Source organism: Acomys russatus, chromosome 25 (assembly GCF_903995435.1).
Source record: "Acomys russatus chromosome 25, mAcoRus1.1, whole genome shotgun sequence".
Classification (NCBI taxonomy): domain Eukaryota; kingdom Metazoa; phylum Chordata; class Mammalia; order Rodentia; family Muridae; genus Acomys; species Acomys russatus.
The window spans coordinates 40,290,719-40,314,705 of record NC_067161.1 but is presented as its reverse complement, the minus strand read 5'-3'; the positions used below and the strand labels follow the sequence as shown (position 1 = coordinate 40,314,705).

At 50.7% G+C, this 23,987-nt stretch overlaps 2 protein-coding genes across 3 annotated transcripts in view; both read left to right on the top strand.

Annotated features, from left to right (window-relative positions):
* LOC127208375 (synaptosomal-associated protein 47) overlaps nucleotides 1-21,605 on the top strand; it is a 35,004-nt gene extending 13,399 nt beyond the window's left edge. The window contains exons 3-5 of one of the 2 annotated variants that reach the window (XM_051167811.1): nucleotides 2,183-2,673; nucleotides 9,823-9,947; nucleotides 21,344-21,605. In XM_051167811.1, coding sequence (XP_051023768.1) covers nucleotides 2,183-2,673; nucleotides 9,823-9,947; nucleotides 21,344-21,490 — 763 coding nt within the window. In that variant the 3' untranslated portion in view covers nucleotides 21,491-21,605. The remainder of the gene's footprint in view (nucleotides 1-2,182; nucleotides 2,674-9,822; nucleotides 9,948-21,343) is intronic. The other variant, XM_051167812.1, reaches the window with a different exon arrangement.
* The window catches only part of LOC127208376 (synaptosomal-associated protein 47-like), a 104,999-nt gene that overhangs the window by 13,399 nt on the left and 67,613 nt on the right, over nucleotides 1-23,987 (top strand). The window lies entirely within an intron of this gene.

Here is a 23,987-nt window from a genome sequence, read left to right as displayed (position 1 = left end):
CTCAGTGCTTCTTAGGCGTGATGGCCTTTGCCATAGGCCACAGTTGGTTAGGGACATGCTCAGAGAGGTGCGTGGACACATCCTCCTCTCTTATCAAGAGTAAGTGTGAGGTAGGCGTGGTCCAGGAGCAGAGACAGCAGAATCCACAGTGTTCAGTGCCAGTGTCCTGTTCTCTTTGGCCCCTGCTTAGTTTTGTCCTCAGGATGAACTGGGAGAAAGTGGATATGGAGAGTAAACTCTCTCTGTTCCAGGAATGGGGTTTTTCACAACGTCTCCTCTTCTTGTTGACCATGCCATAGCCTATTTCTGCTCTGTGCACGTGAATACATACTTTACGGGAACTTGGGGATAGTTCTGCATATTTCCTAGTCTGCCAAGTTAAGAGTTCTGTTGTTTACTTTTGGTTCCTGTGGGAAATGAGGCTTAATCTGGACACACTGGATACAGCCAAGCTCCTATCTTCTCCAGGAAAGGTCAGCAGACGACTCAAGGGGAGTGAGATTCTGATGGTTCAGGGCCAGTCCCAGTGGGTGCTGGCTCAGTGCTTGGCTCTTCTCTGAGGTCCATTCAGTGCCCCTCCTGACAGTGCCCACTCTGATAGAGCCATTGCCATCACTATCACCACTCAGCTCCTGCTGGAGAGGCCGCGCCCCTCCCACTGCTCTCTCCTGCACTGTTGCCAGCAGCCCCTGGCTCAGCTCTGAAGGACACCTCAGCAGAACCAGAGCTTTTGTACTTTCAATGTTAAAACAGATGTCATCTCGGTGTGAAGCCCCAAGGTACCAGCCTCTTGTGTTTTCAGTGTTCCCTTGCTTGTCAGTATCACAGAGCCTGTTTCCATGGTAGCCTAGACAGAGGGTGTCTGCCCTGTCTGAGAGCAGTGCTCTGTGGTATGAGGATGTCTGATTACTTTCCCACCATGGTACCGGAAATGCTCCTCACAGAAAGGGGCCTCTAGCTTCAGAACTTACAGGGAGGGACCTGTGCCTAAAGGAAGTACTGCTAATGTTTACGTTTTTGTTTACCAACTTGTTTGCTATGGTATCATTCCTAGTAACCAAACTAGGAAGTGGCCCAAGTGCCCATTAATAGATGGACAAATGAAGGAAATGTGAGAGATACATAGAACACACAGTGGAACATTACTCAACAGTAAAAAAGGATGAATTTTATCATTAGCAGAGGAATAGAGGGCCTGGAGATCAGTGTGCTGTGCTAAGTACCAGAGTCAGAAATACAGAAATGCACTGCATGTTCTTTCATGTGCGGAAGACGGATGTGGGCATGAAAGGCGGCAGTAGGACAGTTTGGAAGAGGAAGGAGACCCAGGGGCCGAGAGTGGAGGGACAAAGGAGTATAATAGTGATGGAGCTGTTGCCTTTCTAGCCATGTGACCAGACACCTAACTAGAAGTAACTCCTGAGAGCATTATGGCTGACAACTTAAGAGGGCACATCCCTTAGTCAGGGAGAGGGCATAACAGTAGTAGCATGGGGCTGTTTGCATTTCCCTTCCAGGACCCGAGCGGGAGCACAGGGGCTCTTTCTATGTCTGGGCAGTTGTGAGTAGAGCTGTGGTGAACACTTGGAATCACTAAGACACAGTGATAATGGTCTCTGAATAAAGAATAATCTAGTCAGAGCAGTCAGTGTCCTTCATAGATAAGTGGATAATGAAAACATGGTATATCTATGCAGTGAAGTGCTGTTCAGCCAAGAATCAAATCCAGCTATTTGTAGCCATACAGGTGAACCTGGAGGCGTGATACTCACTTAAGTAACCGAGACATGAAAAGAAAAATGCTGAATGTTTTTATTTGTGGGAAGTTTAAGAAGTGGGGCTGTGCATGTTTGCAGCTTATGCCTATTGGGTTGATGAGTTCATGGGTGGATTCAGAGTCAGTACTCTCTAGGTCTAGGCACAGTGTGGGAAGAACACTGCAAGTCATGTGCGCATGTTTGCTGTGTCTTCGCTTAGCTGGATCCCCTCTAGACAGGTGTGCTTACCACCCGAAGCCTCAGGTGTCCACCCTTTGCTCTTTGTGTTCGTGAGTGCTTATTGGGAAAGATCGACTATCAAGTGGCAATATGTCTACAAAGAGCACAGCAGTCTTCTGAAAAACAAAGGCAGTATTCCTTAAAACTAACTGTTGCTGCTTTCTGTGTTTTCTCTCCTCTTTTAGATTACTGACAGAATTGGAGACTCCTTCCTGGTGGCCTTTTAGCTATAAGCTTTGGAAGACGCCAGCAGAAGCGAAGTCCAAGGAAGTTGTGTCTGAGGCTGCATGTGAGCCTTTCGGAAAGGACAGGGTTGTGATCAGAGTCCCGGCTGTTGTTTCTCAGAGAACAGAGTCTCATTCCAAGCCAGGAAAGCTCACCGTCCTGGTTTCCGGTTTGGAAATCCATGACTCCAGTTTATTGCTCCTGCACAGGTTTGAGAGGGAGGATGTGGACGATATCAAGGTTCACTCTCCCTATGAGGTCAGCATACGCCAGCGCTTCATTGGGAAGCCAGACGTGGCTTATCGGGTGATATCTGCCAAGATGCCGGAGGTCATTCCCATTTTAGAAGTGCAGTTCAGCAAGAAGATTGAGCTCCTGGGAGACGCCCTAGTGCTCAGGAGCAGAGGCAGGGCTTCTCCTGCAGAGAGTAGCTGCTCCCTTGGGCATGCAGGTGAGCGGCCAGCAGGGCAGAGCGTGTACAGACTTCGAAAATTAGAGCCTCACTCAGCACGCTGTGGTCTGTGTTCAACATGCCCATCAGTCAGCAGCTGCTGGCTCCAGCGCGCAGGCAGTCACGGGCTTGTTCAGCCCTTCCACACTGCCAACTTACACCTGCCCTTGACAGTTAATTGAGTTTCAGAGTAGGACAGTGCCAGCGCTCGGTTCTTGAATGTCTCCCAAAGGCTTTCCTCTCAGGGTGGCACTGTTGGGGGACAATGTGGCCTTCAGAAGGAAAAGCCTTCTTGGAGGGGCCTTGGGTCTTTGGAGGCTTGCCCGCTCTTCCTGTATGCTAGTGATACAGTGAGCAGTTCTGTTCTTGTGGTGTCCAAAACATGAGGGACTACTTGACCTTGGACTTGGACCCTCTAGAACCATGGCTTAGGGTAAATCTTTCCTCTTGATAAGTGGATGGCTGAGGTAGTTCCCTGTGGTCTAGAAAACTGACTAGTAGAGCCAGAAAGTATTATGAGCCCATTTGGTGTTGCTTTAATAAAATATGAGAAGCTGGGTGTTATATAAAGAAGATATTAGGGAGCTCACCCTTCTGAAAGCTTAAAGTCCAAAGGGACAGCTCCATTTGTTTGGCCTGTGGCGAGGGCCACAGGGCAGATAGCACAATGGTGAGAGCACTTGATAAGACAAGATGTTGAGAAATTCATGGTCCAGGCTTGCTCCTTTACAACACCTAGCTCTCTCAGAAACTTACTAGGATCCCATAAGCTCTTCCTAAGACAGTCTCTTGTGAGCTGATGGCCTCTGCCTAGGCTCTACCCCTCAAAGACAGCACCCCTTCTCACTGTCAGCACCCACACCCATGAGCCCTTGGGATACGCAGAGCATATCTGAACAACAGCAAAGGGTTTTGGGTAAGTCAGCCAAAGGAAGCTTCAAGTCCTCAGCCTTTGCCTCTCCTCAGCCTAATTTAGGGAGTGCACTCTGAGATAGATTCTGGTGTGACCCACATCTACCCTGACCTGTTCCCCACCAGCCTAGCACCATCCTTTGGCATGGATTTGAGTCTTTCCAAGCACTAGCCTGGGGTGCACTGTAGGGGTCTGCATCCTTGAATTCTTGGACACAGAGCTGAGTTTTCAGGTTCAGGGACTGTGCTCCGGGGCCAGGATAGGGTACTACGTTTGGGCTTGATGCACGTGCATTCTTCAGTTGGGTTCAACTTCCTTGCACTAGGATTCGCAAAGGGAGGACCAAAGTGTAAAAGATGAGATGCTGCGATGTGAAGCAGGAAATCTGTCAGTGTGCGACCAAACTGCCCTTCAAGGGAGGCGCTCAAGACTAGAGTGTCCAGTGGGCACAGGCAGAGGAGAAGCAAGAAGTGGGATCTCTCCTAGTGGAGGCAGAGTGAGGAGATGACGCATGTAGCCGTACACGATGTTGAGGAGGAGGCTTGTGATATGGTGGCCACGTGGTAGCTGTCCAGTGGGAGGATCAGTGAGGGGGAAATGATGTGTCTACACACGTGCCTGCTGGGTTTGGAGGGGCCGGCTTCGGTTAGAGGAGATTATAATATCATGGGAATATGGCAGCTATCCAGTGGAGGAAGCAAATGTTGTGTGTGTAAATGTATCCATGTATGTGTATGTATGTGGGCTGTAGGTAGGAGACATTATAATGTCTTTTGTTTGTTTGTTTGTTTTGTTTTCTCAAGACAGGGTTTCTTTGTGTGGTCCTGGCTGTCCTGGACTCACTTTGTAGACTAGGCTGTAGACCTCGGTCCGCCTGCCTCTGCCTCCCAAGTGCTGGGATTAAAGGTGTCCGCCACCACAGGTGGCAGCTATCCAAGTAGAGGGAGGACTGAGGAGGTGACACGGGCCTACAAGTAAGGTAACTTTCTAAAGAGATTCCTGGGGGTTTTCATGACTTCACTGGGTAGGTGTTTTCCATAACTCCTGAAGTCATAGGCTCACTGAGAGATAGACACACATCCAGTGGGTCTTGTTTGATGGGAGTTCTGCTGAGCACCCCGTGCCAGAAGGCCTAGGCTGGTGCACAAGCTGCCCGTGTTTCGCTGTCCAGAGACCATCATCTTTAGGAAGGCAACGGTGTGCTTCCTGTTCTCTCTCCTGATCAGTACCCCATCCCAGCAGGCCAGCCCCCCTTATTATATACGTTGGCATCAGGGATGACTTTGTATCCACAGTCTTAGCAAAAGCGTGCTGGGATTTGATTGAGTTACTGGGGGCTGTCGTTTGTGAGGGGCACAGGTAAGTGGCATCACAGGACACTATGTGGGATGAATGGAGCCCTCGGAGCATGACAGTCCATGCTGTTGGATGTCTCCTGGGACTCCCGGAAGTGTCTGAGTGTGCTTGGTGCGAAACACTACCTCATTTCTAGTGCATGGGTGTGCCTTCCAGCTGGCTGGTCTGGGCAGGAAGCTCACAAGTTCTGAGGTTTAGCGGGGAAGATGGCTTCCAAGTAGGTGGGAACTCAGTGGTTTTCTTTGCCACAGCTTGGTGGGAGGGTGGGCACCTTGCCCACACCTTCATGTGCTGCAGCACTCAGCTAGCTTCTATCTTACCACTGGGAGGGGGAAACTGTGTAGGTGGAAGGCAGCCTTGGCTGAGGCCCCTGGCCCCAGCTTTTCTGAAAGTGTGCTGTGTGCATGCGGCCACACGGGGGCAGTGTTGGTGCATGGCAATCTCTTGCTGCTGGGAGTTAAACTTTACAAAGGGAAGCTCCCCAGAGACTCTGTAGTGAATGCTTCCTGTAGCCCCCAGAGGCTGCCTGTATCAAGGGTCCAGGCCAGGAGAGCAGGAAGATTGGCCATTTGTCACAAGGAGACACAGCTCGATTACTGCATCTAAAGACACGTGAGCTTAGAGTCTCTTCAGATTTGCAGTGATGAAGGTCTGAGGATGGTGCAGGTCAGGGTCTCTTGTTTGTAGTCACGTGGTAACAGGCGCCTCAGACTCTGAGTTTCAGATCATGGAATATTTGTGAATAGTATTGAAATCATGGAGCACAAGTCTACACGTGAGAGTCACTGCTCTTCATGCCTGTCTGATGCACAAAGGCCAAGGGCGACTTTATACATTTTCTTCAACGATTTTGTCACAGGCAGTTTCAGAGTGTCTGGAGTGTGCAGCATATGAACTCTGGATTTTAGCGTTAGAGTGCTATGCTGCCCCAACCCCACATCTGCTCAGTCATCAACTTCTAATGTTATTGTGCCTCCCTGTAACGTGCAGGAAACACCCATGCCGGGTGCCTAGTCTCCTGCCTCACCTTACCTCCACTGGCCTCCTCTGTCCCCGGAGCCCCAGGGTCCTGTGATTGTGGCTCCTGGGCTCCATGGCTCTGACAGTGCCCTGAGAGGCCTGGAGGAGCACTCCCTGCTGGAGGACACGCCATGTGTGTTCATGCTTTGTCTGGGTGGAATCAGCAACGAGGCGCCTCACTTCTGTGACCAAAGCATGCACAGCGTTGTCTCAGCCATTTGTTTGCTAACTGTCCTTGCTGCTTGCTGTTGTCACGTGCCCAGCAGGGCTATCCACCTCAGGCACTGGGAGCCACCCCCAGAGCGCTGCTACTGACCCGCCCTCAGCACTTGTGCCTGAAGCCACTCACTACATTCCCAGCCTAGAGCACAAGGCACAGTGGAGGACAGGTGATGGCATCTGACCAACCTGGTCCAAACAGTCTTTTAAGACAGAGCTTGGAAGCCCTTGAGGGTCCTAGGATACAGGCACCCATCGTAGTCAGGGTTTCTCCTGCTGTGATGAGACCCTGTGAGCAAAGGTGAGTTGGGGAGGACAGGGCTTCTTTTGTGTCCACTCCCATAGAAGAGTTCATCATCAAAGGCGGCCAGGACAGGAATCAAACGGGGCAGGGTCCTGGAGGCAGGAGCCATGCAGAGGCCATGGAGGGTGCTGCTTCCTGGTTCTTCCTGTGCTTGCTTAGACTTCTTTCTTTCTTCTATAACCCTGAACCACCAGCCCAGGGTGGCCCCACCCACAATGGGCTGGGCCCTCCTTCATCCATCACTAATTAAGAAAATGTCCTAGAGGCTGCCTCCAGACCAATCTTCTGGAGGTGTTTTCTCAATTGAGGTTTTCTCCTCTCCAATGACTCTAACATGGCAATTTGATATAAAAACTAGCCAGGATGGCACCTCAAGGATACAGTCACTGTGCTGTTTGACTGAGCTCTCACAAGGGGTCGCTGGTCACACAGACCCTGCATTCTTCCTGATGGTGATGTCTGGGCCCAAGGGCAGCATTTGTGGGGATACAGATGTGGGTGGCACAGTGAAGGATGATGCTCCTGGGGTGCAAAGACGGGTCCTCTAGGTTGCACTGTGCTGATCTGGGTTGGCCTGGAAGCTGGTTAGGGAGAGTGGCTTGGCCCTCAGGCACCTCTGGTCTTCATTCCTGAGTGTGCCATGTGCTACAACGTCACTGTGGAAGTATAGGTGTCTGCGGAAGCACAGTATGGCCTCCTGTTTCCCCTTCCTCCCGCGTCCTGCCCTTGTGGACGAATGTGCATTTTGTTTTCTGACCTGTGGACTAGCTTCTCAGGCCTCATAGAGCCTGCAGCCCTGTCAGAGGAGCGGCTCTCCAAGTGCAGATGTGGAATGTGAGGCCAGGTGGTCCCCGCAGGAGAGATCTGCCTGGGTGGGCTTGGTACTGTTCCTCTGAGCTGTGGGCCTGAGGGCTGTCTGTGGAGCTAGTGCCTGTCCCCTCTGCCAGCTGACGTCCCTTGAGACCATCTAATGCCTCCTGGTTGGTACAGTCTGACATCCTTTCAGCAGGAACCATTCTTGCTGCTGTTAATAAACAAATCTTTAGACTAAAGAGATAGAAACCATGCTGTCCAGAGCCACAGAAATTCTTCTCAGATGTGTCAAAACACGGATCCACAGCGAGTCAGCAACCAGCCTGGGATGGCAGAGCTCTGTGCCTTAGATGTGTCCCAGCTGGCCCCACAGCTCGTGAAGAACATCCCAGACCCCATGTGTCTGTGGGGGCTTCGGTCACATCCATGAGGAGAGGCTTGCCTCAGCTTTCTGTTTGATGAAGCAAAGTCCTAGTTACTGAAGCTCTTGAGTCTTGTCAGGCAGGGTCTTTTTAGCTTCAGCCAGGATCTGTCCTGAGGTTTCAATCACTAGGAATTCTTCCGTCAGTCTGGCTGTCTTATGTAGCATCAGTCAGCCTGGGTCTCCTGTAGCATCAGTCAGTCAGTCCGGGTGCCTCCTATAGCTTCAGTCAAAGCCCCGGTAGCTTAAAGTGTGGTAGCCATAGTCAGCAGCTCTGGAGTTCTGTTTCCTCTGTCCATGCTGCAGCTGAGTATCCCAGGACGCTGTGGGGAAGGCCTCAGCAGCACAGGGCCACCCTGTGCAGTGTTACCATCACAGACGGTGTACACAGCTAACAGGCTGAGAGGAGCACTGTGCCCCAGATAACGGAGCCAGACAGCCCAGGGCACAGAAACCCCAAATGCACACAGTGGGGTTCTTTGGGCCCTTGGTTGGGTATGCTCTGCCCTCTCACCCACCTGGAAGAGCCCTCTTCGTACTGGGCTTAGTGCTCGCCCCAAGCCTGCCTACCATAAGCTCCTGAGGTTGAGGATGGATGAGCTGCCTTTTCTGCCCTTTGTAGCGTCCAGCCCAGCTAGCTGTGTGCACTCGCTATAAGGAAGTGCTATACCAGCGGGATCTCCCATGGAAGAGGAGCTCAGCAATGAGCCCTGGGGTCTGTGGCTGGGCAGGCTGATACCCAGCAGCACCATGTCAGCACCTGGCAAGTGCAGGTTTATAATCCTGTAAGTTTGGCTGTTGCAGCCAGTTTTGTTTAGAATGTTAGGAAAACCACTGTCCCAGTGATGGGTCCTGATGCTGCTAATTGGTAGACTTGGTTTACACACTGAAGTGTGCAGTGTGTGTGTGTGTGTGTGTGTGTGTGTGTGTGTGTGTGTGTGTGTAGAGGATGTTTACCTTAGTTCATCCACCAAGCCTGTGGGCCTGACCTCACCCTGCCTGCTCTCCTCCTCAGAGAGTAGTCAGTTCTCAGCTGTCCCTGCTCTCTCAGGAGGTTCCTTTAAGGCTGTTGGAAGAGATTCGGAGAGAAGGAAGCGGTGCTGTGCTAGAAGCACCTGTCTCCTTCCTGGGGCCCACAGGCATGTCCTAGTCACTGCTCCTTTTGGTTCCGCCCCTCAGGCCCAGTGAGAGCTCCCCTGGGTGTGCCTCCTTTCCTCTCCTCTTCTGTCCTGCTGCAGCGACCTCCAGGCTGCTCTACCTTATCTAGCTAAGAGAGGCATGAAAGCCACAGAAGGGGCTGCTTGTCACACTCTGCTCTTCCCGTGTCCTCCCAGCCTTGCAAATGCACTTGGCTGCTGCTCTATCTCCAGGTGCCCCTAATTGTAGGGAGGGGCAAAGCTCAGACTTCAGTAGCAGACCTTACCTGGGCTATGAAGTTCAGGGTTTGTGGCTGGAGTTGTTTTGTACATAAAGAACAGGTGACACCTGGCAGCCTCCAGGAGCCATTCCATTGGGCCAGTTGCACCATTGCTGCTAGCTGTCCTACCATGGGCACAAGGAATCCCCAGCATGCAGGTGTGTGGGAGAGGTGCAGAGCTGCCCCACTGAGCTGAGTCCTGCCTGACCACAGGGTGGGTGGTTCTGACTCACGAAGACTAGGGCAGGCTTGTCCATGTAGCTCCACATGGCTCCAGGAACTGCCCATTTCCTGTGCTCTCTGGAACCACAGTGTTTTGTGGACAAGCTCCAGTGTCCCTACATTTCCTGGTGCTGTGCGGCTCACCAGGGTTCACCCGTTCTTGTGTTTTGTCTGCCACATCTTTAAGAAATAGATCACTTGAGGATTAAAGGCCCTTCTCTCAAGGGATACTTAGAGAATTAGCCCTGAATGCTTGCAGCATTGCAAACTCACCTTGATGTGGGCCATTCAGCTCAATTGGGGCCCAGGTACCAAGGCCCATTCATACCCGTATGGTCACTGGGACATGCACCTCAGGCCAAAGCCTGTGGCCTACTTCAATTGCCCCTCTGATGCTCTGAAGGCTTGTGTGTGGTTTGCGCCTTCCTAAAGCTTTCACCACTGACCTCAGCTTTCCGTTCCAGCTTCCAGACTGATGGGCTTCATATCACCCCAAGAGCTGCCCACGGGAGGCCCGGAAGGCGAGCAGCTGCAGCTGCAGAAGAACTGGCCACTACTGTCTGAGGGGGAAGCCCAGGAGCTGACACAGGTAGAGGGTCCTCACCGTGTCAGCAGGCCAGCTCAGCATCTCTGTCCTCTCCGCCCGAGTCTCATCCTTGTCTTGCCTGAAGACAGGTCCCATTGGATTGCAGTGCCTACCAGTAAATAGTGGTTCTCAACCTGTAGGTCACGGCCCATCTGGGGCTTGTCTGTCAGATAGTCTGCCTATCAGACATTTACATTATGACTCATAACAGTGTCAGTGTTACAGTTAGGAAGTAGCAGAGAGAAGAATTTTATGGTTGGGATCATCACAACCTGAGGAACTGCATTAAAGGTCGTACCTTTAGGAAGGTTAAGAACCACTGTGCTAAAAGGAGCCTCTTGGTCCTGGGGTTTGCTGTGCACATCCCAGCTCCCTAGTTTCATAGCATATAGACTCATAGTGTGCGCACCCTCTGCAATGCAATTGCCTTGTTATCCACCTCCACCAATTGAATATGCGTGTGTGTGTGTACTGTGTGTGTGTGTGCATGCGTGTCTGTGCACTTCGTGGGCTATGCCTGTTCTTCACAGTATGTGTCTATTCTGTGCAGTATGCATGTTGTCTGTGTCCATGCGTTGTGTGTTATACAGCTACTGTATGTTGTGGAGCTGTACATGAAACAAATATTCTGCTCTGCAAATATGTATGTACACTATACAGTTAAGGGTAAACTATTTTGCTCAGATCTCTCATGTTCAACATCAGATTCTGAAAGAAGTTTTCTACTTTTCCTGAGAAAATTGAAATATTCCACACACATATTTTCCACTCGCGTCTCTATAGTATTGCAGGACAGTGCCCGTGCCTTTCTTTTCGTTGGGGAAGAACTACCTCAGCAGTGTGTCACTTTCCTTGCAGATATTTCAGTCTGCTCTCTTGGAAGATAAGAGTACCTGTAGCATGAGATGGCTTGTCTCTGTCATCACAGCACTCTGGAAGCTGAGGCAAAACTGCCTGCCACAGGTTCAAGGCCAGCCTGGATTGAAGAGAGAGAGACCCTAAAAACAAAACAACAACAAAAGTACCACCCAGACAAGAGTAGTTAATAATTCAGGAGATGAGAAGTGGGCACTGGAGGGACAGCGTGACAGTTAGAGCCCTTGCTCTCCTTCTAGGGGCCTGGGCTGGTTTCCAGGAACCACATGGTGATTCACAATCATCTGCAGCATCTTCTTCTGGTCTCTGTGGGTACTGCATGCACACATGCACATGCACACATATAGACAAAGAACTCATACGCATAACATGAAGCTAAGTAATTCTTTTAAAAAGTAAAACATTAAAATGTTGAATCAGTTTCACACTGCCCTGGACCTCCCATAATGCCTGTCCGTTCTAACCAGGGCCTGTATCCACATTCAGAAATGGGACAGCTCTGCTCCTTGTCTGTGGGGTTCTATTTGTGGAGGACAGGCCTCAAGCACAGGACTATCTGTCTGCACTGGGAGGTAGATATGAACGGCCAACCATCCTTTCTATGAGATACTTTAAACATAGACCCCTGTCCCTTTTTTTTCATGGTCCAGCATTTTTGGTGAGCATGACCTAAGCACACTGCCAGCTGTCAGCAACGTCTTCTGCAGGTCACTGGTCACAGTGTTCCCAAGACGTTCCAGCTGTGGTCTTATTCCTGTATGATTCTGAGAAAGCCTAGTTAGTCAAAGCTCTCATCCCTGAGTTTCCTCTTAGTACCCTCCTGAGCACTGCGACAAGAGTGCATTGGCCTTGGGAGGCTGGGTCTGCGGGCTATCCATGCCCACCTTTATGACAATGTCTGAGCCCCCCAGTTGTACTTAGGTGAATTTCTCTTCTTAGTTGCAGTGATGCTCGTGTAGTCCGAGAGGCACCTCCTGTTTGTGAATCTCTGTCGTCCCTCAGCTAAAGGCCAAAAGGCCAGAGCATCGATGTCAGGCTGAACACAGTTCAAGCCAAGAACGTGGTAGGGCTGCACAGTGCCTGTCTGTGACAGTCCCTAGAAGTCCTGGAGTGGTCCATGGTGGCAACACTGAGAACCTTGTGTGGAGGTCTTAGCATTGGGACACTGAGGGCAGAGGTGCTGGAACGGAGCCTATGAAGCCAGCTGGGCCTGAGGGAGGTGGGGACTCATCTCTGGTCAGGAGGTGCAGCCTAGATTACATGCAACGGTGGTTTCAAGGGAAAACACATGCTTCCTATTTAGAGAAGAGTCCCTGGCTGTGCAGTTGAAGCTCTAGCCCAAGTAGGAACGAGTTAAATTTTGAGGAAAACAAAAATGCAAGAAATCCTCTTCCATCCCGCTGTGGTTTTGGTTGCAGACGCTATTAAAGCCATTATGTTGAGCTGTGTCCTGGTGATGTGAATTGCAGTAGGGGGTTCTAATGGGGAGTGGCCAGGAATCCACGGGGGTGGGAGTGAGCTGAGTGGGTGCTCGGTCTGTGGCCACCAGCTGCCGCGTCACTGCGGCTAGGGGAGGAAAGCCCAGGAGGCTGAAGGAAACCAGTGTAGGCCACCACCCCCAGCTCCCAGTGTGAGGGACAACCGCTTTGGGTGTTCAGGGTCCCTTCCATAAGGACTGAAGATTGGGCGTTGCGTTTTGTTTACCAACCACAGCTTGCATTTAACCGTGCCTACACTGGCTCTGCATCCCTTTGGGAGGTTCTGTGGCCAGGACAGCCGGAAGCCTTCTGACCTGGCACCTAGGGAATCTTTCTGTGTGTTTCAGTCTCTAATTCATTCAGGCAAACACTGCATTTTCCGTGTCACCTCTTTTGGTAGGCTGCTGTTTCCTTGTCTCGGATGCAGTCATAAACAGGATGATTTTCTCAGCTTCCTCTTCCAGGCCTTTGCTGCTGCTATAGAGAGCTACAGGGTTTTGTCATGTTGGTTGCTCAGCTGCGCTGCATTCAGGGCTCAGACCTGCCCACTTGATTAGCTCAGTCTCAGGTTTCTGCTGTCAGGTAACATCCTCGGCACGCAGGAGTCATTTCAGCGTATCCTTTCCAAGACGGTTGCGTTTCTTTCCTTTCGTGCTCCACTATTTAAGATTTAAAAATTTTTTACTTCATGTTTATGAGTGTTTAGGCTCTTGTACGTCTGTGGAACCGTGTGCATGGCCTATTCCCTCAAGGACAGAAGAGGGCATCTGATACCCTGAAGCTGGAGTTACAGACAGTTGTGAGCCAGCCCGTGTGTTCTGAGAATCCATCCTACATCTTCTGGAAGAGCAGCCAGTGCTCTTAACCACTGCACCATCTCTGCAGCCCCTTCCTTCACTATTATGGCCTCCGTGATATGGGTGCCCTGTTGTTAGGGGCTGTGTGTATCCTATGAACTGGGTTGCCTGTTTAAAGAAGGTTCTCTCTTTTATTTCTGAGCATTTGATCATGAGGGCATGATGGACTTGGCCTATGCCCTTGCTGTGTCAGGGGTCGATCTTCTGACTGTGTTCCTAACATGACGAGTCCCTGATCTCATGTAAACACCTAGACTCTGGGATCTGTCCCATGGGGATTCAGTTTGTTTCCTGTGTAGTGTTTTCATTCTTTTTGTCTCTAAGAATTTACTAATCCCCTTTCATTGGTTGTTTCAGAGCGTGCTGATAAATTTGTATACATCTGTGAATGTTGTGGATTTCCACATTTCTATTCTGACTCCACTGTGGTCAGAGAGAAACTGTTATTTCAGTCACTGTGCATTTAATGAGCTTCGTTCCCTGGCTTATGACGTATGCTGGAGAAAGTCACTGAGGCACGGGGCATTCGCTTCACTCCTCCAACCCTGGGAATCCCAAAGTGAAGCGATTCCCCGAGTGCCTCTGTGGCCAGTAGCCACGGCCACTAACATAGCTTCAGGTGGTGCTGGTTACTGAAGAGCCAGGGCAAAACCGGAATGTGAGGACCATCAGCCTCACGTCAGAGGAAGGGTGGATGGCCAGTGGTTTAATCACTGCTCCCACGTTAATGAAGAACCCATAAAACCCTAGGGACATTTTCAGGTAGCTTGCTGAAAGGCGAAGAGTTGGAGGCTCCCAGGGATGGGTGCCCACAGATGCCATGGAAGCCCCTGTGCCCATACCTGACCTCTTCTTGTGTCTCTGTGTCTGTGTCCTTGGTAATTATCCTCAGGATGAACCAGTCACCACCACTTAGTGTTCCCTAAGTTCCTGGAAGTACTTGAGCAAACCATAGAACCCACAGGGGAGGTGTAGGAACCTGACATAACTGCTGTCACCAGGAAGGTGGCACAGCTGGTCACCAGGAGGGGCCTTATGTCTGGCACTGAAGTGGACACACCTGAGGACTGAGCCCCCATCCTTGGGATCTGACAGTCTCAGGGCAGTAGACATCAGAGCTGAGCTGAATCAGAGGACTCCCTGCAGAGGAACTGATTGCTTGCTGGTGGGGAGAGGCCCCCAGACTCCTGGTGTGACGAGGGTGTTGTTGGTACAGTGAGGCTGCGCTCTTCTTCCCGTGTTCTCAGGCCGGGTATAGTTGTCTGCAGCCCTGCCCTTCCTTAAATGATCTCTCCAGACAGTGTCTTCCACAGATCACCTTTATTACCTTGTCATAGTGGGAAGCAAGTAGGAAGTAGCTTTGGTCTCAGCTGGGAAGCTGGTGCCTTTGGATCATGTCAGAGGAATAAGAGGGTCAGCCTAGGGGCTGCCTGTCCTTCTGTCTGTCTGTGTGCAGCGTGAAGGTGGCACATGCCTTACCATGTAAGTCATGGTGTCTAGTAGAGCAAGTGTTACTGTCTCCCGTCACACAGCAGGGTTGTACTTAAGGTTGCATAGGAATAGATGGTGTCTTGAGAAGCAGCATGTGACTCTCACATGGCAGCTGAGACTGGGAGCCAGGCGTCAGCACATCCTCCCTCTGTCTCCTCTGTGTGTCGTGAAAATCTGTCTCCAACATTTGCCTCACTTTGCAGTCACCTGTGACTGAGCGGTGCAGCAGTGTCCTGGGCCAGCCTTGGACCTGTGTAGTCAAGCACCAGTGTTAGCCCTCAATTGAGGACAGCCATTTGTCACCAGCAGCTAGCTGCCAGATGTAGTTCAAGGCCCACAGATACCTGAGAACCTGGCTCAGTTACCCTTAAGTTGCCTCAGAAGTGACACAAGCAAGCCCATGCACACCACAGTGTGTGTGGACCATGAGACCAGAGTCTCACACATACCCTCCCTGCCAGCCCCAGACCACTGGGAGCCCCTAGGAATGCAGCAACTGGGCCCTGAGACTAGGGTGGTCTGTGAGCTCTGCGTGTGATGGATTGCAGCCGAGCATGCTCCTGCGGCCCCCAGAGCATCGCTGTTGTAAAGCCAACTTTCCCCTTTACCTTCTCTGCAGCATGTTAATGGCTCAGCCTGAGGAACTGTGCAAAGTCGCAGACAGCTTGATTTATCCCAGCTCTGCTCTGAAGTGGTTGCTAATTTCTCACTGTAGGAAAATTCGCAGTTTTTGGGTGAGTCAGTGTAAGACGAGTTCAGAGCACACAGCCTTGCTCATACTGACTGTAGGTGCTCATATTCCTGTGTCCACCCCAGATCCCGGGGTCATATGACCGCGTGCCGCGCAGCATCGTCTTTTCTCAGATCTGTATGAAGACAGCAGCCAGTGCGGTGCAACACGAGTGGGCACACAGAGTGTGTCCCAAGCTAGGTGTCTTGACAGCACAGCTGTCCATCACCATCACGAGGCCAAGAGCCCTTGAGTGTGTGTGTGGAGACTCAGCCACGTGGTCAGCGCATCTAAACTGCTGTAGTCCGTGCTGGTTCCATAATGCGCTGACAGTAAGGATGGTGTAGAAATGGCGAGGAGGTGGGGGTCTCTGTATTTGCTCTTCTGGTGTGACATGGCTGCAGCCAGGACTCTGTTGGTGGTTGTCTCCAGTCCAGGCAGTTTTGTGCAGATAGACCACACGTCACCTACCACCTACCTGTGAGTTCTTGTCCAGAGCAGCCTTGGGGCCTATGAGAGTTCCTAGGCCATCAAGATGCCCTGGGAATGGCATCTTGGCATCTTGGCATCCAATGGTATCTTGGACAGTTGTGTTAGTGCTGCCCTGAGGACACAAATGTGTGACCCCCTTGTCTGCTTCCTTCCCTGAACTTCCCTGCTCCCCGCTACTTCCTGCTGAGCCACCTAAACTGTTCCCTCCTCCTACCTCAGGCACTGCGAGGAGCTGCTGTGACTCAGGGACAGTGTGGCACTTGCTGCCATGTTGTGGTGCACCCATACTTTCCCTAGCAGGAGAGCCCTCGGTTTCCCAGACCTTCCTGGACACATGGCTGCACGTGTTCATGTGTCGTGCCCGTCCAACATGGGCTGAGCATTTCCAGGTAGGGAGTCCCCACAGGTGAAGCTGCCTGGATACTCGGCTGCCTGTTGCATCTGAGGGACTTGTGGGAACATCCACTGGAGCCAGGTCTCTGCCTCACAGCCAGGGAGGGCTCATCAAGGGCCCGTGTATGTCAGAGGCTGGCAGCATTATGTGCTGATGACTAGACAGCTTGTCATCCGGGCCGCAGAGGGAACAACTGTTTTTAAGGTCTGGCCAGACTTCACGAGCTCCATTCTTTCCATCCTGTTGTATGGAATGTGCGCAGTGCTGTTTAATTACTTCAATCCCTCTCTTAAAGAAAAGGGGCTACCAATATTCTCGAGGTATTAGTGCTTGGAGGGTTAGCGCTGTGATTTCTTTGTCTGCAGGCCTAGTAGCTGTTGGATGTCTTTTCAGTGTGGGCAGTATTAGTTAATTCCAAGTGCATTTTGGCAGACAGGCCAAGGGGTCTTAGCAGGCTCTTTGGAATGAGCTCTGTTTTTAGGACTTAGAAGATGGTGAGACTTTTTCCAAATCAAAGGTTGAATAGCAACCGGCCTTCATTTTGAGTATGTGTATAAGAAAATGCTGACCTTTGAATAGGCAAGTAGCTCCTTGGGCCACAGGTCATTATGTATGACTGACTATTCTTTGACTACTTGGTGAAGGTCACAGATTGCACAGACTTGCTTTCTTGTTTGTGTGCTTGTTTTTTGTTTGAGCAGGTCTCATGTAGTTTAGGCTGTCCTGCCCAAAATGACCTTAAATCTCTGATCTTCTGACCTCTACCTCCCATCGCTGAGAGTACAGGCAGACAGCAGCACACCTGGTTTATGTAGTTCTTGGATCTGAGCTCCAATGAGCTACCTCCTCAGCCCCCACAAAGTCTTTTGCTACGCATTCACTGTGTACAAGGGAGAGGCTATTGATTTGTTTTTTCAAGAAAATGGCAATGGAAAATGTATGTTTCACAGAGTCTGCCATGGAGGTGGTCTTTGGGGACAGAAGATCTGTGGCCCCTTGATCCTGTTTTCATGGCTAATATTCATGTTTGTCCTGGCTGAGGTGTTTGTTAAGGCTAAAGTTCGCACTGACATATTAGCACTTCTGAATTGTGTACTTAACCAACCATGACTTTTGTTCATGTAGTTTTTGAAGTATATTTTCGATATATTCACATTTCACTCCTCAGTATTGGTTGCTTAAAAATTCCTTGTTTCTTCCTGACCTGCAGCTTTATGGCCACTCCAGGCAGTGAGAGCTGGTGTGGGTCCTGCAGCCCAGCATCCAGGATGTGATGGTGCCTCCTCCAGGCCTGGAGGACATGTTTTCAGGGACATGCGATTTCTCACAGTGCCCTGGTGCTGTGACTGAGTCATCCTCCTGTGGTTGTTAGTGTCAGGCCAGTGGTTGTATCTCTAGTCAGCTGACTCAGTCTGGATCCAGTGAGGCCCAGAGCTCATGGCCTGTGCTCAGCTTTCTGGACCTTATTTAAAAAAGAGTTTGAGGTAAAAAGTGACAAATTCCTAAACTTAAGTTCCGTGTGTTGCATGAAGTGTGTGTGTAGGCAGGGGGTGGATCGTCCTATAACTCAAGCTTTTGTTTAGGATAACCAGGGAATGGAAAAGTAAACAACAGGAAACAAAACTGGAAGTGTCCTTTAATCATGTATTTTTAGTTATTATGCAAGCATGTGGATGTAGTAATAAAATCCAGCTCACATGAGGGAAATGTGAATATATCACAAACACACTTCCAAAGCTACAGCAACAAAAGCCATGATTGGTTATGTACACAATCCAGAAGTCCTAATATGTCAGTGTGAATGCATCTGTTTTATGAATCACTTGGTACCCTACTGGTTTTCAATTGTTATGGGTTTAGAAATATTTCTCAGACATGAAGTAGCCTCAGGCTAGCTCCCAGTCTAAACATGAAATTCCCTCATTTCATGTGCACCTTTGACACATACCTGAAGATGATCTCAGACAGTAGTTACAGCGTACCTGCATTGTGGAGATGATTGTTTTCATTTTTGTTGTTTTGAGATAGGGTTTTGTCTAATCCAGGCTGGACTCAAACTCTTTATGTTGCTTAGCCTGGCCTTGAACTGCTGGTCTTCTGGCCTCTACCTTCTAAGTCCTGGGGGTGCAGGTGCGCCCCTGGATGCCTGACTAGTGTGCCTGCAGTTTGGCATGGCCTGTCCTGGGGCTCAGATGGGCTGGTTCTGCACTGTTGTCACATCAGCTCAGAGAGTCTGAGGGTTGGGATTTGGGGGTAAAAACGCCACCTTCCTTAATGCGATGCATAATGGTTTGAGTCGTGGACAGCTCTTGTGTTCTTTTTGAATTCTCTTCTTTCCTATAAGCATGGGTCTTCTTAAACATGAACAAGACAAACAGTTGTATCTACTAAGTGGGCTAGTGGCCAAGCGGCTACAGGACCCACCTGTGGCTTGGCTGGAAACTCGTGCCCAAGTTCTGGCAAGACCTGGCCCCCAGCTTCCAAAGAGATCACAGTAAAAGGCATGTGTATTTCAGACAGTCACGTATAGCTTAGAGACGAGGGTGTTGGCTGAGAATTGCAGTGTCAATGCAGCACAGTATACTCACACTCCTGGAGAGACATGTGCTTTTACAGGACCCCTGTGTACACACATCAAGAGACTGTAGAGAGGGCCTGTGTGTGGCCTGACTGTGGGAGGCTAAGGGGCCTTGTCAGATGTGACAGGCAAGTGGGTGGCACAGTCCGATAACCTTCCTACCACACCAGGCAGGTGAGAGAAGATACTGACCAGAGAGAGGGGTGGGACTGGGTATCATGGGGCTCAGTTCCTTGTTTGACTCTGCTGTCTGCTGTCCACTATGTGAGGTCAGAAGTATAGGACATGGGAAAGACCTACTGTGTGATGTCATCACTCATCTCCAGGGCCCACTACCCACAGTATGCTTTCCAGAGCTCCAGCCAGATTCGGGGGAACAGATCTAGAAGTGCAGGCAGTGTGCTGTCTTGTGATGTCAGTGTTCATGGGGAGACTCAGGCTATGTCTAAAGAGGAACCCCTGAGCCCCGTTGGTGGCCCCAGCACAGGCCTTCAGTTTGCAGTTTATCATGTGATGGTTCATGTGACTGTGGCTGTTGGGAAAGAATTTAGTCCCTACAGTCCTGGCTTCTACTGCTTGTGTTTTCTCTTGTCAGTCAGACGCAGAGCTCTTGGCCAGGTATCCAAGCTGGTGGAACTGCCAGCCTGTGAGCACGGTGCCTCTGTGAATTAGAGCTGAGCACTTAGTGTGTGCCCGGGGGCACCAGCTGGGCCACCTGAGGTGTGTGGTAGTAGCTTTGCCCAGGCCCTCACAGGACACTTCTGTGTGTGTCAGGGAGTAGGGTCAGGGATCATCTTGGGATGGGATGCAGTCACCAGACAGGCTTTGGGGCCCTCCGAAGTCTCCACTCAGCCCATCCCTGCCATAAGCAGCTGTGGGAAGGCAGTGGTCATGGCCAACGCATCCTGATGACTGAGATTCCGCAATTCCTCTTCCTTGGTCCCACTGGGATGTGAGGCTCTCCCTGAAAGGTGTGCACAGTTCTCGAAAGTCGTTCCAGGTTTCTTTTAGTTTGCTTTCCTTCTTGTTGTCTGCTGGAAAATGTAAAAATATTAGCTGCTTAAACCAGCTTCATGAAAATATAGTTAGATCCACCACAGTGTGAAGAGCTCAGAACTTCAAGAAAATAAAACTGCCTTAAATACAGCATGCACCACAGATCTGAGTAGAAGAGATGCTAAAAGAGATGGGCCTCCCCAGCCTGTCTGTCTGCAGTGACCTGTTGCGCTCTCCCCTGGCCCTGCACACACATACCTGTCACTCAGCCCTCAGTACTCTGCACCACCCACCCTAAGCAAGTATGGCCAGCCATAGCTGGGCACGGTGGTGCATGCCTTTAATCCCAGCACTCTGGGAGGCAGAGGCAGGTGTATCTCTGTGAGTTCAAGGCCAGCTAGGTCTACAGATAGAGTCCAGGACAGCCAAGGCTACACAGAGAAATCCTTTCTCTAAGAGAGAGAGAGAGAGAGAGAGAGAGAGAGAGAGAGAGAGAGAGAGAAATTACAAAACTGGTCACTTAATAATGAGGAGACATTTCAAGAGGGGCTCCTTGTGAGGTGACAGGTCTGAATCTTTGGATCCCCTGCTGGTATGAGAGTCGTGAGCACAGACCCACACAGCTGCTGCAGCATGACATGCAGACTGCTGTTCTAAGCATGAGGTTCACTCCAGTATTTGTCTAACAGTGTGAACCATGTAGCCTAGTGACTTCAGCCCAGCCTCACTGTCATCAAGGACTTAGTGCATGTGTGATTATATGTACTATGGTTTGTGTAAGTGGCCACATAGTGAGTGTGTTCAGACAAGGTCACTGTACAGAACATGTGAGGCTGTGTCAGTGGGGTCTGTTCATACCTGGGTCACTGTACAGAACTTGTGAGGCTGTGTCAGTGGGGTCTGTTCACACCTGGCTCATCATACAGAATATGTGAGGCTGTGTCAGTGGGGTCTGTTCACACCTAGGTCACTGTACAGAACATGTGAGGCAGTGATACTGTGTCGTGATTATCACTAGGCAGTTGGCATTTTTCAGCTCATGGAAGTCAGAGATACCTGCTTGGCAGAGCTTTGCTCTATGGCAAATACTAGTGTTTTGCTATATGTTTGTGGTTGAGGGTGATGCCTTCTGCATGTGTGAAAGAGAAATGACTCTGTTCTTTTCAGTGTTATGCTTGTGTCTGGATGGCATAATGGGGTGAGATACAGATGACTGGCCAGGAAGTGGTACCCCCGTCACAACGTTTCCACAGTCTGTGGGTGTGTTCCTGGCCAGGTCCACATGGGTTTCACCTTGCACCTTCCAGGGGATGGTCATGCGCACTTACTGCTGGAGGCAGCTTCATCCTGGAACTCCAGCGTCAACCCTAGTGCTGAGGCCAAGGCCAGGCAGCAGCAGTAGGTGTATCATCCCCACTCAGAAAACCATCTCCCTTAGGCTACTCAGCCTTGTGATACTGTGATAAGGATGCAAACAGCGCATGCTTCTCATTTGTGCTTCTCCCAGATCCTGAGCAAACTGAAGGGACTGGCCCTGGATACCGAGGCAGAGCTCGAACGTCAGGATGAGGCTCTGGATGGCATCACGGGAGCTGTGGACCGGGCAACCCTGACTGTGGACAAGCAGAACCGGCGTATGAGAAAGCTGATGTAGTGGGGCAAGCAGTGGAGCAACCACCCCCCGCATGGCTCTCCTGATTCTGCTGTTGCTACCTTTGTGTCCTGTGTACGGGAACCTGGGACGCCATTTGTGGTGCTGCGATGCCCTATTGGGAGCTACACCTTCCTAGCATGGGCCCAGAGGAGCCATGACATGCATGAGCATGATGTGTTTTCTTGGTAGCCCTAGCATGTGGGCCAAGTTCTGTTCAGACGAGGGTGGCCACCACGTCATGACCACCCTCCTGTCCACATAGACACCCGAGCTTTCTGCTGCCACTGCAGGGCCAGAGCTCCAGTTACCTTACACAAGTCACATTATATGGTCATCCTTTCACCATTTTAGCCCAACAGTAAACAAAATGTCAGTCATTCTGAGGAAGATGTGAGTACTTGGTCTAGCTCCACCATTCACTTGCGACAGCCTTTGGTTTCCCCTCAGAAGCTGCTGTAGCCTCTGCCATCCTATCCTTGTCATCAGTTAGAGTTCTAAGAGGAACAGGACCAGGAGCCTCTATGTGTGTCTAATAAAAGAATATTTATTAGATCGCTTGCATCACAGGGACTGGGTCCACCTATAGCCACTGCACACTGGAGAGACAGAGAACACTGCAGCTGCCCAGTCCAAGAATCTGAACCCTCAGCAGCCCCAGTGCTGAAGGCCTCAAAGCTCCTGGAATCGCTGCTTCTGGTGCCAGCAGAGGATGTTGGCAGCCATGGCTCTCACTCAAAGAGAGGGGGCCTACCCACTTAGCACACACAGCCTTCCTCCACCTCCCATTCAGTCTGTCCACAACAGGACAGCCCCTTTTCCTTAGTCACTGTCCCTCTGGAAGCGCCCCATAGACACACAGGCATGTCTCACCACTCTTCAACATCTCTTCGTGTAGTAGATTGATAGCCAAGACCAGTCATTCCTAGCGGCCTGGCGGTGGCAGACAGCCCTTTGTCTCTACATGCTTGGTGACTGCCTGAAGTCAGGATGCAGCCCACTCCAGCGCAAGTGCCTCAGCAGCAGAGGTCTCTGCTCTCACCTGAATACAAATGAGGTACCCATTTCCTAGTTTCCTGACCCTGTTCAGAATGTGACTAGGTGCATGGTCAGAAGTGCCCCAAGCCATGCCTTGCTGTTGCCCTTGGCTTAGTCTTGTGTGTTTTCAGTGAGGACTCTCAATGTTCTGGTCAGAGCTACGTCCCAAGCTCCTGTACACTGGGCCACTAGGACTCACTCATGGGCTTGCTTAGTTGGGGGCAAGGGTCCCGTGGGTTGTTTGTTTTGTTTTGTTTTTTGAGACAGTTTCTCATTCTGGTCCAAGCTGGCCTCAGACTTGCAATAATCCTCCTGCCTCAGCCTTCCAAGTGCTAGGATTATAGGTGTTTGTCACCTCACATAACCTACTCCTGTATTTATATACTGGCTACAGGATCCCTGCCGTGTGGAGATGGCTGTCCGTAGAGTGTAGCGATGTCCATGTCCTGGCGCTTCAGTGTTGGCTGTGCTGCACTGTGTGGCTTCAGCAATTACTTCTATCTTGGACCTTTTGCTTCTGTGTTTATAATATGGAGCTGTCTCTATTCCATATGAACAGTGACGGAGTCAGGCATCCCAGCCAGGTAAAACTCTTGACCTAGGCCCAGTGCATGCAGCCTTGAACTCTCTGCAATCCCTCCCTGTCCTCATCTGTGAAGCACTTGGTGTTGCCTCCTATTGCTGCTCCTATTCAGGGACTCCAGTTCCATGTAATACCTAACTGAGACAGAAAGGACACAGTGATGCTATGGGGAGAGAGACCTCTCTCTCCTTATCTTCAGTCCTTCCCACAAGATAACCAGCACCTGTCATCCCCATGGGCTCCTTTCAGCATAAACATCTCAGCAGGGTAATGGCAGCTTGGCATCCAGCTTCCAAACCCAGGGAAGGGCCTGGGTGAAACAGCCACAGCAGCTGCCACACCCAGGGGGATGGAAGGCGTTTTGTTTTTGCTTTGTTGACTGACAGTGTAAAGGCTGGGTGTAGGCATAGCCCATTCACAGAGCTGTTGGGATTTGTTCTACATGTGAGATGTGATTTTTATTTAATGGTTTATATTGTGGTGGATGGTGTTTACAGCAGTGAAGTCAGTGAGAGATGGAAGCACTGTGGGCCCTGAAATCTTGTTTGGCACACAGGCTAGTGAGAGAGCATATCGTGTCTGGCTTAATGGTCATAGGTACAGGTCACCTGGGGGGGCATAGACCTGTACTAAGGGAGAAAAAGCCAAGAGACAGAGGGGCTGGGCTCTTTGCTCTCACTGGTCTCCACCTTAGAAGCCCTCAGCCTTCACCAGGTGCAGGAATCAAGACAGTTGGTCTGTAGCTAGCCCCAGTTCTACACACTGTGCTGTGCAACTGGGCACCATGAGGAAAGAGAGATTCCAAGAGTCAAGAGGAACTCAAGAAGATCGCCTCGATCCTGTGGGGAGATGAGCAGGGTGTCCTGGATCCTTTGTAAC